The sequence below is a fragment of the Rana temporaria genome, chromosome 3, assembly GCF_905171775.1.
Source record: "Rana temporaria chromosome 3, aRanTem1.1, whole genome shotgun sequence".
NCBI lineage: Eukaryota > Metazoa > Chordata > Amphibia > Anura > Ranidae > Rana > Rana temporaria.
This window is the reverse complement of record NC_053491.1, coordinates 485,951,237-485,968,580: the sequence shown is the minus strand read 5'-3', so window position 1 is coordinate 485,968,580 and position 17,344 is coordinate 485,951,237. Positions and strand designations below refer to the sequence as shown.

General features: G+C 39.5%; 1 protein-coding gene across 1 annotated transcript in view; it reads left to right on the top strand.

Moving 5' to 3' along the window:
- LOC120931037 (hepatic lectin-like) overlaps positions 1 to 12,077 on the top strand; it is a 42,070-nt gene extending 29,993 nt beyond the window's left edge. The window contains exons 7-9 of the mRNA XM_040342163.1: positions 3,294 to 3,445; positions 10,820 to 10,926; positions 11,836 to 12,077. Of these exons, the coding sequence (XP_040198097.1) occupies positions 3,294 to 3,445; positions 10,820 to 10,926; positions 11,836 to 11,968 (392 nt within the window). The 3' untranslated portion in view covers positions 11,969 to 12,077. The remainder of the gene's footprint in view (positions 1 to 3,293; positions 3,446 to 10,819; positions 10,927 to 11,835) is intronic.
- Positions 12,078 to 17,344: the final 5,267 nt, after the last annotated feature.

Below are 17,344 nucleotides of genomic sequence, written 5' to 3'. Positions count from 1 at the left end.
TTCACATTTTGCGAAATTTCGATAAAATATCACGAATATTCTGAGCCAATCAGAGGGCTCCTACCGCAGTTGTCGAAATTCCGCAATAAATATCGCATTCGCATTTTGCGAAATTTCGATAAAATATCACGAATATTCTGAGCCAATCAGAGGGCTCCTACCGCAGTTGTCAAAATTCCGCAATAAATATCGCATTCGCATTTTGCGAAATTTCGATAAAATATCACGGATATTCTGAGCCAATCAGAGTGCTCCTACCGCAGTTGTCGAAATTCCGCAATAAATATCGCATTCGCATTTTGCGAAATTTCGATAAAATATCACAAATATTCTGAGCCAATCAGAGGGCTCCTACCGCAGTTGTCGAAATTCCGCAATAAATATCGCATTCGCATTTTGCGAAATTTCGATAAAATATCACGGATATTCTGAGCCGATCGGAGGGCTCCTACCGCAGTTGTCGAAATTCCGCAATAAATATCGCATTCGCATTTTGCGAAATTTCGATAAAATATCACGGATATTCTGAGCCGATCGGAGGGCTCCTACCGCAGTTGTCGAAATTCCGCAATAAATATCGCATTCACATTTTGCGAAATTTCGATAAAATATCACGAATATTCTGAGCCAATCAGAGGGCTCCTACCGGAGTTGTCGAAATTCCGCAATAAATATCGCATTCGCATTTTGCGAAATTTCGATAAAATATCACGGATATTCTGAGCCGATCGGAGGGCTCCTACCGCAGTTGTCGAAATTCCGCAATAAATATCGCATTCACATTTTGCGAAATTTCGATAAAATATCACAAATATTCTGAGCCAATCAGAGGGCTCCTACCGCAGTTGTCAAAATTCCGCAATAAATATCGCATTCGCATTTTGCGAAATTTCGATAAAATATCACGGATATTCTGAGCCAATCAGAGGGCTCCTACCGCAGTTGTCGAAATTCCGCAATAAATATCGCATTCGCATTTTGCGAAATTTCGATAAAATATCACAAATATTCTGAGCCGATCAGAGTGCTCCTACCGCAGTTGTCGAAATTCCGCAATAAATATCGCATTTGCATTTTGCGAAATTTCGATAAAATATCACGTATATTCTGAGCCAATCAGAGGGCTCCTACCACAGTTGTCGAAATTCCGCAATAAATATCGCATTCGCACTTTGCGAAATTTCGATAAAATATCACGAATATTCTGAGCCAATCAGAGTGCTCCTACCGCAGTTGTCGAAATTCCGCAATAAATATCGCATTCGCATTTTGCGAAATTTCGATAAAATATCACGGATATTCTGAGCCGATCGGAGGGCTCCTACCGCAGTTGTCGAAATTCCGCAATAAATATCGCATTCGCATTTTGCGAAATTTCGATAAAATATCACGGATATTCTGAGCCGATCGGAGGGCTCCTACCGCAGTTGTCGAAATTCCGCAATAAATATCGCATTCGCATTTTGCGAAATTTCGATAAAATATCACGGATATTCTGAGCCGATCGGAGGGCTCCTACCGCAGTTGTCGAAATTCCGCAATAAATATCGCATTCACATTTTGCGAAATTTCGATAAAATATCACGAATATTCTGAGCCAATCAGAGGGCTCCTACCGCAGTTGTCGAAATTCCGCAATAAATATCGCATTCGCATTTTGCGAAATTTCGATAAAATATCACGGATATTCTGAGCCGATCGGAGGGCTCCTACCGCAGTTGTCGAAATTCCGCAATAAATATCGCATTCACATTTTGCGAAATTTCGATAAAATATCACGAATATTCTGAGCCAATCAGAGGGCTCCTACCGCAGTTGTCAAAATTCCGCAATAAATATCGCATTCGCATTTTGCGAAATTTCGATAAAATATCACGGATATTCTGAGCCAATCAGAGGGCTCCTACCGCAGTTGTCGAAATTCCGCAATAAATATCGCATTCGCATTTTGCGAAATTTCGATAAAATATCACAAATATTCTGAGCCGATCGGAGGGCTCCTACCGCAGTTGTCGAAATTCCGCAATAAATATCGCATTCACATTTTGCGAAATTTCGATAAAATATCACGAATATTCTGAGCCAATCAGAGGGCTCCTACCGCAGTTGTCGAAATTCCGCAATAAATATCGCATTCGCATTTTGCGAAATTTCGATAAAATATCACGAATATTCTGAGCCAATCAGAGTGCTCCTACCGCAGTTGTCAAAATTCCGCAATAAATATCGCATTCGCATTTTGCGAAATTTCGATAAAATATCACGGATATTCTGAGCCGATCGGAGGGCTCCTACCGCAGTTGTCGAAATTCCGCAATAAATATCGCATTCGCATTTTGCGAAATTTCGATAAAATATCACGGATATTCTGAGCCGATCGGAGGGCTCCTACCGCAGTTGTCGAAATTCCGCAATAAATATCGCATTCGCATTTTGCGAAATTTCGATAAAATATCACGAATATTCTGAGCCAATCAGAGGGCTCCTACCGCAGTTGTCGAAATTCCGCAATAAATATCGCATTCGCATTTTGCGAAATTTCGATAAAATATCACGGATATTCTGAGCCGATCGGAGGGCTCCTACCGCAGTTGTCGAAATTCCGCAATAAATATCGCATTCACATTTTGCGAAATTTCGATAAAATATCACGAATATTCTGAGCCAATCAGAGGGCTCCTACCGCAGTTGTCGAAATTCCGCAATAAATATCGCATTCGCATTTTGCGAAATTTCGATAAAATATCACGGATATTCTGAGCCGATCGGAGGGCTCCTACCGCAGTTGTCGAAATTCCGCAATAAATATCGCATTCACATTTTGTGAAATTTTGATAAAATATCACGAATATTCTGAGCCAATCAGAGGGCTCCTACCGCAGTTGTCGAAATTCCGCAATAAATATCGCATTCGCATTTTGCGAAATTTCGATAAAATATCACGAATATTCTGAGCCGATCGGAGGGCTCCTACCGCAGTTGTCGAAATTCCGCAATAAATATCGCGTTCGCATTTTGCGAAATTTCGATAAAATATCACGGATATTCTGAGCCGATCAGAGGGCTCCTACCGCAGTTGTCGAAATTCCGCAATAAATATCGCATTCGCAATAGCGAAATTTCGCAAACATTTCATTTCGATAAAATATCACGAATATTCGAATTTAGCAAATATTTCTCGAATATTCGGCTATATATTCGTGATATATCGCGAAATCGAATATGGCGTATTCTGCTCAACACTATCATCAGTACGAGTCTCACCATCCTCTCCCTCTCCCCCTCTCTCTCAGGCACTGCTGGTCTATTGTGCGGTAAAGATTGGACGTTCTATAAACTCAATTGTTACTACAAGTCTACAATTAAGACCTCCTGGAATTCCGCCAAAGAAGACTGTGAGAAAAAGATGTCCCACCTGGTGATCATCAACGGGGATGGCGAGATGGTAAGAGTATCGGGCACCTCAAACTAGGGTGACCACGTGTCCCCGGATTGCCCTGGCCGGGAATGCCTGGAGGAGCACAATCCCCGCCCCCTGTTTGTGATTGGAGAAATCATACATCCCGCCTCTTGTTTCCAATCACTGTGCTGTGATTCGTTACAGCACAAGCTGATTTTTGGGAAGGGGGGGTGTCCCTGAATTGTAGTTTGGAAATGTGGTCACCCTACCTCAAACATGTCTCCATGACTTGTGTTACCGACTCAGCATGGCCTCTCCTCCAATGTTTAACCACTTCGTTACCGGGCCTATTTTGGCACCCTAGGGAATAAAATGGCGGTCATTGCAACTTTTTTGGTATTTGCGCAATAATTTTTCAAACGCCTTTTTTTAGGGAAAAAAAACAGTTTCATGAATTAAAAGATAACAAAACAGTAAAGTTAGCCCAATTTTTTTGTATAATGTGAAAGACGATGTTACGCCGAGTAAATAGATACCTAACATGTCACGCTTTAAAAATGCGCACACTCATGGAATGGCGCCAAACTTCGGTAATTAAAAATCTCCATAGGCAACGCTTAAATTTGTTTTACAGGTTACTATTTTTAAGTTACAGAGGAGGTCTAGTGCTAGAATTGTTGCACACGCTCTAACGCACGCGATGATACCTCACATGTGGGGTTTAAACGGTGTTTACATATGTGGGCGGGACTTGCATGTGCGTTCGCTTCTGCACGCGAGCGACCGAGACAGGGGCGTTTTACATTTTTTTTTTTATTATTATTTTTTTTTTTTTACTTCATTTTTTTATTTTTACACTTTTTTTGACATTTTTTTTTTTTGATCACTTTTATTCCTATTACAAGGAATGTAAACATCCCTTGTAATAGGAATCACTGTGACAGGTCCTCTTTATGGAGAGATGTGGGGTCAGTAAGACCCCACATCTCTCCTCCAGGCTTACAAGCATGAAATCGGTGAAAAAAATTTCACCGATTACATGCCGACAGCCGCCATAGCGCCTTTGTTTACTTCCGGGTACCGGGCGTGACGTCATAACGTCGCGCCCGGCCCTCCGACGGTCATAGAGATGACTGTGACCATCTGGTCACCAGTCATCTCTATGGTTCACCAACGAGCGCCGGCCGATTCGCTCTCCGGGCCCCCGATGGCACGGGAGAGCCCGGAGAAGCACCGGATGGCGGCGGGAGGGGGAGACGTCCCCTCCCGCTGCCTAGAAGAACGATCGAGCGGCGGAACCGCCGCTTTGATCGTTCTTTTGGTGCACAGAATCGCCGGCTGAAGACAGAGATATCTGAATGATGCCTGCAGCTGCACCCATCATTCAGATATCACCGCACAAAGTGGAGGACGTCCCAGGACGTCCTACTGATCTAAAGTGGTTAATCTCCACTTCAGATATTGATCTCTTCATACATAAAAGATTTCTCCATCAAAGAATTATTAACCACTTCAGTACCGGCCCATAGTCATATGACGTCCACAGAGGGGATCTCCCATCCTGGGTGGACGTCATATGACGTCCTGGGCTTTGTGAGGGGATATCTGAATGATGGGTGCAGCTAGAGGCATCATTCAGATACAGAATTATTGTTTGCCGGCGGCAATTCTGCGCACCATAAGAATGATCATCCTGCCGCTTGATCGTTCTTATAGGCGGCGGGAGGGGAAATCCCCCCCTCCCGTTGCTATCCAGTGCTTCTTCGGGCTCTCCCGTGCCATCGGATGCCTGGAGAAGGAATCGCCCAGCGCCATCTAGGAAGCATAGAGATGTCTGGTGACCAGATGGTCACCAGTCATCTCTATGACCGTCGGAGGCCCGGGCGCAACGTTGTGACGTCACGCCTAGGGCTAGTAAGCATGAGATCGGTGAATTTTTTTTTTCATGACCTCATGCTTTCTAGTCTGGAGGAGAGATGTGGGGTCTTTTTGACCACCCCGCATCTCTCCATAAAGAGGACCTGTCACACACCATTCCTATTACTTTTTTTTTTTTTTTTTTTCGTGTATTTTGTGCGTGTACTCGAGAGAGGAGCCGGACTGCAGGAGTTGGGAGTAGGCAGGCCTCCCCCAGAGGCAATCTGCCACCTTTCTCCATGCCCCGGGTGGCAATGGTGGGTGTGTGAGGGGGGTCCTCCCACACAGCCCGCCCTACCTGCTCCGCTTTGAAGCCCAACGGGGCAGAGGGACTCCCTATAAGGGAGTGAGAGGATCTAGCCTGCCCAACCAGCCCCGTTAGTCCTTCGCCTCTCTTTTTAGAGACCGCGTGGTCAAAGTGCGTGCATGTTAACCCTATTTCGAGTGCGTGTAAGTGTGGTGGTTTTTGTGGGAGGGGGGTGGGCGTACTAAGCGCAGGCTTACCTCGCATAGCACACCCACCGGGAGCCGGGCTGAGACCACCAAACACCATTCCTATTACAAGTGATGTTTACATTCCTTGTAATAGGAATAAAAGTGATCAAAAAAATTAAAATGTAAAAAATAAATAATGAAAAAAACTTAAAACGCCTCTGTCCCCAGTAGCTCGCGCTCAGAAGCGAACGCACACGTAAGTCCCGCCCACGTATGTAAACGAAGTTCAAACCACACATGTGAGGTGTCGCCGCGTGCGTTAGAGCGCGTGCAACAATTCTACCACTAGACCTCCTCTGTAACTCTAAACTGGTAACCTGTAAAACAATTCAAAGCATCGCCTTTGGAGATTTTTAAGTACTGAAGTTTGGCGCCATTCCATGAGTGTGTGCGCAATTTTAAAGCGTGACATGTAAGGTATCTATTTACTCGGCGTAACATCATCTTTCACATTATACAAAAAAATTGGGCTAACTTTACTGCTTTGTTATTTTTTAATTCATGAAACCATTTTTTCCCCCAAAAAAAGGCGTTTGAAAAATGATTGCGCAAATACCGTGCAAGATAAAAAGTTGCAAGTTGTTTTATTCCCTAGGGTGTCTGCTAAAAAAAAAAAAACATCTATAATGTTTGGGTGTTCTGAGTTATTTTCTAGCAAAAGAATGATGATTTGTACATGTAGGAGAGAAGTGCCAGAATAGGCCCGGTATGGAGGTGGGTATAAAAGCCCTGTATGGAGGTGGGTATAAAAGCCCGGTATGGAGGTGGGTATAAAAGCCCGGTATTGAAGGGATAAATATGCTGTAGTTCAATGGTTGTTATTCACATCCCACCACGCTTTCTCGCACTGGTGTAGTATAATAGTTACACTATATTGTCAAAAGTACAGTGGAACCTTGGTTTACGAGTAACGCGTTTAATGAGCGTTTGGATAGACAAGCAACTTTTTAAAAGAAAAATCCTGACTCGGTTTGCGAGTGTTGTCAGGATTTAAGCCAATGGGGTGTGCAGTGCGGTGCAGTACCGCATTTGACCAGAGGTGGCGCTCCATTCGGAAATACTCACAACCACATGGAAATACTCAGATACACTCTGAAACACTCTGTTCCCGAGCCTTTCCAAGGGTTTCCGAGTTCAGCCGAGCTGTCCCTGATTATTTCTGAGGCTCTCCGGGACCCCCCTTCATACCTTGATATATATATATACTACTGATTCTACCCATAGGTAAGAGTGCTCGGACTTTAGTTCTATAGTTCTCTCCTTCCTTGTGCTAATCAATTACTATTGTGCTAATCAATTACCATTGATTAGGGGAGTGTACTATTTAAATCAGGCGCGTTCCCGCGCCGATTTAAATGCGCAGGCGCCGTCCGGGGAATTTCCCGGCGTGCATTGCTCCCACTGACGTTACTAGGACGTCAGTGGTTGCGACCATTGATTACCAATCAATTTTCTATTCATTTAAGGTAATACCACGTATAGTCGCTCCTGATAAGTGGATTGAGTCCACGAAACGCGTAGATCCCCCCCCCCTGTTATGTTGACGTCATGTCACAGTAGTCATGTACATACCATGGGTTTTATTCTGTTTGTATCATCCAATCAGTATACCAATCATTATGTTGTTACTATTTTTTACCTGAGTCAATTGCTGGGCCATGTTTTATCATGTATAACAATGTTTTATTATATTACCAATTGTATTATGTGATTACCAATCATGTGCTTTTCTGTTTTTTGTATTATACATGAAGGGCCTGATTCACAAAGAGATACGACGGTGTATTATCTACAGATACACCATCGTATCTCTGACTTACACTGGTCCTATCTATGCGCCTGATTCATAGAATCAGATACGCATAGATAGGGCTAAGATCTGACAGTGTTACAATGTGTTACACTGTCGGATCTTATTTTCAATTTAAAAATGGCGCTGATTTACGATAAATAATATGTAAATCAGCGAGATACGCAAATTCACGAACGTACGCGGACCCGTCGCAGTGTTCTTACGTCGTTTCCGTAGCAGCTTTTCCGTCGTATACTTACCCCTTCTTTTATCAGGCGCAGCCAATGTTAAGTATAGCCGGCGTTCCCGCGTCGAATTTGAATTTTCCTACGTCGTTTGCATACGCTGATTCACGAACACGCGCGTCGCAAGTCCCGCTCACGTCGCAACCACTGACGTCAGTGGGAGCAATGCACGCCGGGAAATTCCCCGGACGGCGCCTGCGCATTTAAATCGGCGCGGGAACGCGCCTGATTTAAATAGTACACTCCCCTAGCCGCGGAATTTGAATTCCGCCGGGGGATTTAGGATCCGCCGTCGCAAGTTTGGAGGTAAGTGGTTTGTGAATTAGCCACTTGCCTCCTAAACTTGCGGGAGCGGATCTTAATTCACGTAGAACGAGCGGATCTATAGATCCGCTGCGCTACGTGAATCTGGCCCCAATTGTCTATGGTTACCATGATTGCACTATGTTCTATTATATGTTAATAAACTTTGATTGCTATTTGATTCAACGTACCCCAATGTGCTGTTTCATACAAAGTCCCCCCATCTATGGGTGTTTCTTTCCCCATTTTCACTCTTCCATCATACATTAGGGATGGAGACCCTTGAGTCATGGTCTCACGTAAAGTCCCACACCTTGGGCCAGATTCACGTAGCTCAGCGGATCTATAGATCCACTCGATCTACGTGAATTAAGATCCGCTCCCGCAAGTTTAGGAGGCGAGTGGCTAATTCACAAACCACTTACCTCCAAACTTTGGAGGATTCTAAATCCCCCGGCGGAATTCAAATTCCGCGGCTAGGGGGAGTGTACTATTTAAATCAGGCGCGTTCCCGCACCGATTTAAATGCGCAGGCGCCGTCCGGGGAATTTCCCGGCGTGCATTGCTCCCACTGACGTCACTAGGACGTCAGTGGTTTCGACGTGAGCGTGACTTGCGACGCGCGTGTTCGTGAATCGGCGTACGCAAACGACGTTGGAAAATTCGACGCGGGAACGCCAGCTATACTTAACATTGGCTGCGCCTGCTAAAAACAGGGGTAAGTATACGACGGGAAAACCGCTACGGAAACGACGTAAGAACACTGCGACGGGTCCGCGTACGTTCGTGAATTTGCGTATCTCGCTGATTTACATATTATTTATCGTAAATCAGCGGGAACGCCCCCGGCGCCATTTTTAAATTGAAAAAAAGATCCAACAGTGTAACACATTGTAACACTGTCAGATCTAAGCCCTATCTATGCGTATGTGATTCTATGAATCAGGCGCATAGATAGGACCAGTGTAAGTCAGAGATACGATGGTGTATCTGTAGATACACCGTCGTATCTCTTTGTGAATCTGGCCCCTTATATATATGTGTATGCTATACACTTATATATATATATTGACTAACTAGAAAAAGTGTCTTCAAATCTGAATCCCAGCAAGTCTCAAAGGCCCCGTATGACCACTCTACATAACTCAAGCGAGAAAGGAAAGGGATACCCAGAGCTCCACACACTCTCAGGCCGCGTACACACGGTCAATTCAAACTGATGAGAATGGTCCGACGGACCGTTTTCATCGGTTCATCGCTGAAGTGGCCTGATGGTCTGATGTGCGTACACACCATCAGTTCAAAAACCGATCGGGTCAGAACGCGGTGACGTAAAACACACGACGTGCTGAAAAAAACGAAGTTCAATGCTTCCAAGCATGCATCGACTTGATTCTGAGCATGCGCGGTTTTTGAACCAATGCTTTTGTGTTCTAACCATCGGTTTGGACCTATCGGGCAGCGGTCCATCGGTTCGATTTTAAAGCAAGTTCTAAAATTTTTGACCGAAGGACAACAGACCGATGGGCCGTACACACGGTCGGTTTGGACCGATGAAACTGGACTTCAGTCCGTTTTCATCGGTTTATACCGACCGTGTGTACGCGGCCTCAGGCTTCTACATTTAAGGGGCACTTAAGCAAGAAATGGTCCATTGTCTCCTCCAGACCGCCACAATCCACTGTTGGACAACCACGGTTCTCCACAGAGCGATGCTTCAGGTTGTTCTTCACATAGAGTCTGCCATGGAATGAGCGCCAGGCCAAATCTCAAAAATGTAAAGGGATTCTGGGCCATATTCTGAGAGAAGTTACGATGGAGTATCTCAGGATACTCCATCGTATCTCTCTTTTTTGGCCCGCGTATCTATGCGACTGATTCTTAGAATCATTTTCGCATAGATACACTTAAGATCCGCCATGTGTAAGTCACTTACACTGTCAGATCTTAAATGTAATGACGCCGCCCGCCGCTAGATGGCGTTTACGTGAAGGTCTCATTTGTTTATGCAAATGAGCCTGCTACGCCGATTCCCGAACGATTTCGCGTCGCGTACCCGTCGCTAACGTCGTTTGCGTAAGCGGAAACTTACTCCTGCTATATGAGGAGTAAGTTTCCGCATGTGCCACGTAGGCCATGTTACGGATAGCGTCGGGTCCGCGTCGTGTTTTTCCGTCGGCTACGTCGTTTCCCTAAGTCGTTCTTGAATACGACTTTACGTCAATGACGCACACGTCGGCCGCCGAGAACTGGAGCATGCGCACTGGGCTTTTTTAAGCCCGGCGCATGCGCAGTTACTTAGAATCGGGGGCGCGCTTAATTTGAATAGAAGCCGCCCCCCTTGAAGATACGCGTGGCTACGCCGGGCCATTTACACTCCGCCGCCCCAAACTACGGAGCAAGTGTTTGGGGAATACAGCTCCTGTAGTTTGGGGCGGCGGAGTGTAAATGCCTTACGCGCCACCCGCGGACATTTACAGAGAATATGGGCCTCTCTCCATATTCAGGACACTTGAGTGTATATGTCAGAGCTATATGAATGTATAATAATAATAGTGTGTGACTATTGGAGGACATTAGACTGTAAGTGCCTTATAACAATGATAATTAAATGTCAAGATGAAAATCACTGCATTGTAACAATTTCCATCTTTTGTCTTTTTGAAGAATTTCCTACGTACATTTTCACAGAAAGAAAGTCCATGGGTTGGTCTCAACAAGACGGAGCCTAATAAATGGCAGTGGGTGGATGGGACTGTTTTTAACACTACAGAGTAAGTCCCCCCTCCACAACAGATTTCTTTAGAAATTACGGGCCAAATCCACAAAGACCCGGCGTAACGGCGAAATTCTAATTTAAGTTACACTGCCTTAAAAGTTCTACCTAAGTGCCCGATCCACAAAGCACTTACCTAGAAATTTCTGGCCGTGTAACTTAAATTCCGCCGGCGCAAGGCTGTTCCTCATTTCATGGGGGCGATTCCCATTTAAATGAGGCGCGCTCCCGCGCCGGCCGAACCGCGCATGCTCGTGACGTCATTTTCCCGACGTGCATAGCGCGAAATTACGTTACGCCGGGCTTTGTGGATTGCGACGGGTCAATAAAGTTGCGTCGGGAAAAAAAAAAGATACGGCGCGAAAAAAAAAAATCAAATTCGAAAAAAAAACGCGTCGCTAGACAGAAGGGTCTGCTTTTACATGGTGTGCTAACTTTACACCATGTAAAAGCAGCCCTAATTTTACGTATGCAACTTAATACTTACGGAGAAAAAAAACGAAGCTGAAAAGCTTTGTGGATCTCCGTAAGTGCTAATTTGCATACCCGAGGCGGCATCTCGACACGAAATGCCCCCAGCGGCGGATGCGGTACTGCATCCTAAGAGCCGGCAGTGTAATTCAATTACACATGTTGGATCTTCTCCCTAACTTTGGAAAACTGATTCTGTGGATCAGTTCCATAGTTAGGACCAGGGATACGACGGCGTAACAGCAGTTACTCCGTCGTATCCCTTTTGAGGATTTGGCCCTACAAGTCATGAATGTGATCAGCCTCATTGTCTGTGTAGATGTTGAAGATTATATAGACTGTACCCATTGTAGATATCACCATTAGTACTTTTTTAGGTTCAGAGAACATTAAGGAATCCCCTGCCCTAGCGGCTAATGGAATTTCTTCCTTGCAGGTTCTGGCAGAATGGTCAGCCCGATAATAAGAAGGGAATAGAAGATTGTGCTCAGTTCAGAGAAGGAGATGGCTTGAATGATGTGGATTGTTCTGCGACAAAACCGTACATCTGCGAGAAGGAATTATTCTGAAGTGTGCCGGTGAACCTCGGAAGACGCCTCCCGGCTCTATCTGCTCTTTTATTCTCCCACTTCCTACTACAGTAATAAAAAATGGGCTAAAAACAAAGGCCCAGGTTCTTAAAGGACGTTGTACGCCGTCGTAACTCGTAAGTCCTAATCCGACCTGTCGTATCTATGCGTCTGATTCTTAGAATCAGTTACGCATAGATATCCATTAGATCCGACAGGCGTAAGTCTGATCCGTCGGATCTTAACCACTTCCCGACCTCCTCATGTAAATATACGTTAGCAGAATGGCACGGACAGGCACATCCACGTACCTGTACGTCCTCTGCTAGACGTGGGTGGGGGGTCCGATCGGGACCCCCCCCCCGGTACATGCGGAGGTCGGGTCCGCTCGGGGAGCGATCCGGGACGACGGCGCGGCTATTTGTTTATAGCCGCTCCGTCGCGATCGCTCCCCGGAGCTGAAGAACGGGGAGAGCCGTGTGTAAACATGGCTTCCCCGTGCTTCACTGTGGCGGCGCATCGATCGCGTCATTCCCTTTATAGGGAAGACTCGATCGATGATGTCATTCCTACAGCCACACCCCCCTACACTAGTAAACACATACACAGTGATCCCTAAATGTTACAGCGCCCCCTGTGTTTAACTCCCAAACTGCAACTGTCATTTTCACAATAAAGAATGCAATTTAAATGCATTTTTTGCTGTGAAAATGACAATGGTCCCAAAAATGTGTCAAAATTGTCCGAAGTGTCCGCCATAATGTCGCAGTCACGAAAAAAAATCGCCGCCATTAGTTGTAAAAAAATAAAAAAAATAAAAATGCAAAAAAACTATCCCCTATTTTATAAACGCTATAAATTTTGCGCAAACCAACCGATAAATGATTATTGCGATTTTTTTTACCAAAAATAGGTGGAAGAATACGTATCGGCCTAAACTGAGGAAAAAAAAATTTTATATATGTTTTTGGGGGATATTTATTACAGCAAAAAGTAAAAAATATTGCATTTATTTCAAAATTGTCGCTCTATTTTTGTTTATAGCGCAAAAAATAAAAACCGCAGAGGTGATCAAATACCACCAAAAGAAAGCTCTATTTGTGGGGAAAAAAGGATGCCAATTTTGTTTGGGAGCCACGTCGCACGACCGCGCAATTGTCTGTTAAAGCGACGCAGTCCCGAACTGTAAAAACCCCTTGGGTCTTTAGGCAGCAATATGGTCCGGGGCTTAAGTGGTTAAAGTCTATGGGACTCGAACGTGAGAAATCAAAAGTGCAAATTTTAAAGGGTAATATGCAAGTTATTGTCCTAAAAAGGGTCTGGGGACCCGGGTCCTGCCCCTGGGGACATGTATCAATGCAAGAAACCTTTTTAAAAACGGACGTTTTTTCAGGAGCAGTGATTTTAATCATGCTTAAAGTGAAACAATAAAAGTGAAATATTCCTTTAAATATCGTGCCTGGGTGGGTGTCTATAGTATGCCTGTAAAGTGGAGCGTGTTTCCCGTGTTTAGAACTGTCCCTGCACAAAATGACATTTCTAAAGGAATAAAAGTGTAGCACTATACCCCCGGAGGAGCTGCTGGTTTAGATTTGGGTTTTGCACGTCACCTCTAAATTTGTTGTCAGGGGAAGAAAGTCTATAGAAATTGCAATGTCCACACAAGATGTAAAACCTTCAACTGTTTTATTTTTGCTGCATAAAACTTGTGAAGAAAGTATAGAGAGAAGGGGGAAGGTTCAGGTACGCTGTACAGAGTGCACAAAAATATCTAAAGTTCCAATCAGTCAGTCACCACTCCCTCTTGAGTGGGTGTTGCTCACTCGGATAGACCCCTCTCACGTGGCCTAGCAGCCGGGATGATGCACAAACCAGTATGAGAACAGTCTCTGTCACAGAACGTCTGAGAATGATTCTGGATAGCCAGGAATCCTCTGCCACAGGATTTTAGTCCCGAAAATTTTATTTCGAAAGGAATTCGATTCAAATGCAATTTTAATGGAATTAGATTCAAATTTGAATCAATAGAATAGAAAATAAAAGAATAGAATAGAATGGAAAATAACAGAACGAAGAAAAGTAGAGAATAGAGAGAATAATAAAACAATATAAACCATTTTCCCAAAAGTGAATTTCGAATAGAATAAATTTGAATAGAAAAGAAATAAAATAGAAAAAAAAGAAAACAATAGAAAAAAAAGAAAACAATAGAAAAAAAACAATACAATAGAATGAAATAAAAAAATATAACCATCTTTCAAAATTACAATTTTGAATAGAATAGAAAATAAAATAGAAAAGAATAGAAAATAATAGAACAAATAATAGAAAAGAAGAGAATAGTAAGAATATAACAATTTTCCCAAAAGTGAATTTCAAATAGAAAAAAATTGAATAGAATAGAAAATAAATAAATACAATAGGAAATAAAAACAATAGAAAAAAAAACAACAATACAATAAAATGAAAAAAAAAAATAACCATCTTCCAAAAATTCAAATTTTGAATAGAATAAATTTGAATAGAATAGAAAATAAATAAATACAATAGGAAATAAAAACAATAGAAAAAAAAACAACAATACAATAAAATGAAAAAAAAAATAACCATCTTCCAAAAATTCAAATTTTGAATAGAATAAATTTGATTTAGAAAGGAATTTGATTCAAATGCAATTCGAATGGAATTAGATTCAAATTTGAATCGATAGAATGGAACAAAGAAAAGAAGAGAATAGAAAGAATAAAACAATATAAACCATTTTCCCAAAAGTGAATTTCGAATAGAATAAATTTGAATTTGAATAGAAAAGAAAGAAATAAAATAGAAAAAAAAAGAAAATAATTGAAAAAAAAACAATACAATAGAATGAAATAAAAAAAATATAACCATCTTTCAAAATTACAATTTTGAATAGAATAGAAAATAAAATAGAAAAGAATAGAAAATAATAGAACAAATAATAGAAAAGAAGAGAATAGTAAGAATATAACAATTTTCCCAAAAGTGAATTTCAAATACAATAAATTTGAATAGAAAAGAAAGAAATAAAATATATAAAAAAAAAAAAAGAAAAGAATAGAAAAAAAAACAATACAATAGAATGAAATAAAAAAATATAACCATCTTTCAAAATTACAATTTTGAATAGAATAGAAAAAAAAATAGAAAATAATAGAAAATAATAGAACAAATAATAGAAAAGAAGAGAATAGTAAGAATATAACAATTTTCCCAAAAGTGAATTTCAAATACAATAAATTTGAATAGAAAAGAAAGAAATAAAATATATAAAAAAAAGAAAACAATAGAAAAAAAAACAATACAATAGAATGAAATAAAAAAATATAACCATCTTTCAAAATTACAATTTTGAATAGAATAGAAAATAAAATAGAAAAGAATAGAAAATAATAGAACAAATAATAGAAAAGAAGAGAATAGTGAGAAAATAACAATTTTCCCAAAAGTGAATTTCAAATACAATAAATTTGAATAGAAAAGAAAGAAATAAAATATATATATATAAAAAAAAAAAGAAAAGAATAGAAAAAAAACAATAAAATAGAATGAAATAAAAAAAATATAACCATCTTTCAAAATTACAATTTTGAATAGAATAGAAAATAAAATAGAAAAGAATAGAAAATAATAGAACAAATAATAGAAAAGAAGAGAATAGTAAGAATATAACAATTTTCCCAAAAGTGAATTTCAAATACAATAAATTTGAATAGAAAAGAAAGAAATAAAATATATATATAAAAAAAAAAAGAAAAGAATAGAAAAAAAACAATACAATAGAATGAAATAAAAAAATATAACCATCTTTCAAAATTACAATTTTGGATAGAATAGAAAATAAAATAGAAAAGAATAGAAAATAATAGAACAAATAATAGAAAAGAAGAGAATAGTAAGAATATAACAATTTTCCCAAAAGTGAATTTCAAATACAATAAATTTGAATAGAAAATAAAGAAATAAAATATATATATATATAAAAAAAAGAAAAGAATAGAAAAAAAACAATACAATAGAATGAAATAAAAAAATATAACCATCTTTCAAAATTACAATTTTGGATAGAATAGAAAATAAAATAGAAAAGAATAGAAAATAATAGAACAAATAATAGAAAAGAAGAGAATAGTAAGAATATAACAATTTTCCCAAAAGTGAATTTCAAATAAAATAAATTTGAATAGAATAGAAAATAAATAAATACAATAGGAAATAAAAACAATAGAAAAAAACAACAATACAATAAAATGAAAAAATAAATAACCATCTTCCAAAAATTCGAATTTTGAATAGAATAAAATTGATTTAGAAAGGAATTCGATTCAAATTTGAATCGATAGAATAGAATAGAAAATAAAATAGAATAGAAAAGAATGGAAAATAATAGAACAAAGAAAATAAGAAAATAGAAAGAATGTAACAATATAAACCATTTTTCCAAAAGTGAATTTCAAATAGAATAAATTTGAAACTGAATAGAATAGAAAAGAAAGAAATAGAATAGGAAGAAAATAGAAAAAAAAACAATACAATAGAATGAAATAAAAAATATAACCATCTTCCAAAATTCTAATTTGAATAGAATATAAATTAGAATTAGATAATAGAATAGAAAATAATAGAACAAATAATAGTAAACAAGAGAATAGAAAGAATATAACCACATAACCATTTTCCGAAAAGTGAATTTTGAATAAAATACATTTTAATTTGAAAAGAATAGAAAAGAAAGAAATTGGAAAAAGAATAGGAAGTAAAAGAATAGAAAAAAAAAACAATACAATAGAATGAAATAGAAAAAATATATCCATCTTCCAAAATTTGAATTTTGAATAGAATAGAAAAAGAAATAGAATAGAAAAAAAAGTAAATAGAAAAAACACAATAAAATAGAATGAAATAAAAAAATATAACTATCTTTCAAAATTAAAATTTTGAGTAGAATAGAAAATAAAATAATAGAAAAGAATAGAAAATAATAGAACAAATAATAGAAAATAAGAGAATAGTAAGAATATAACAATTTTCCCAAAAGTGAATTTCAAACAGAATAAATTTGGATTTGCATAGAACAGAAAATAAATAAATACAATAGGAAATAAAAACAATACAAAAAAAAACAATACAAAAAAGAAAATAGAAAAAACACAATAAAATAGAATGAAATAAAAAAAAAATAACCATCTTCCAAAATTCTAATTTTAAATAGAATAGAAAATTTAATAGAATAGAAAAAAATACAACAAATAATAGAAAACAAGAGAATAGAAAGAATACAACAATATAACCATTTTCCGAAAAGTGAATTTTGAATAGAATACATTTTAATTTGAAAAGAATAGAAAAGAAAGA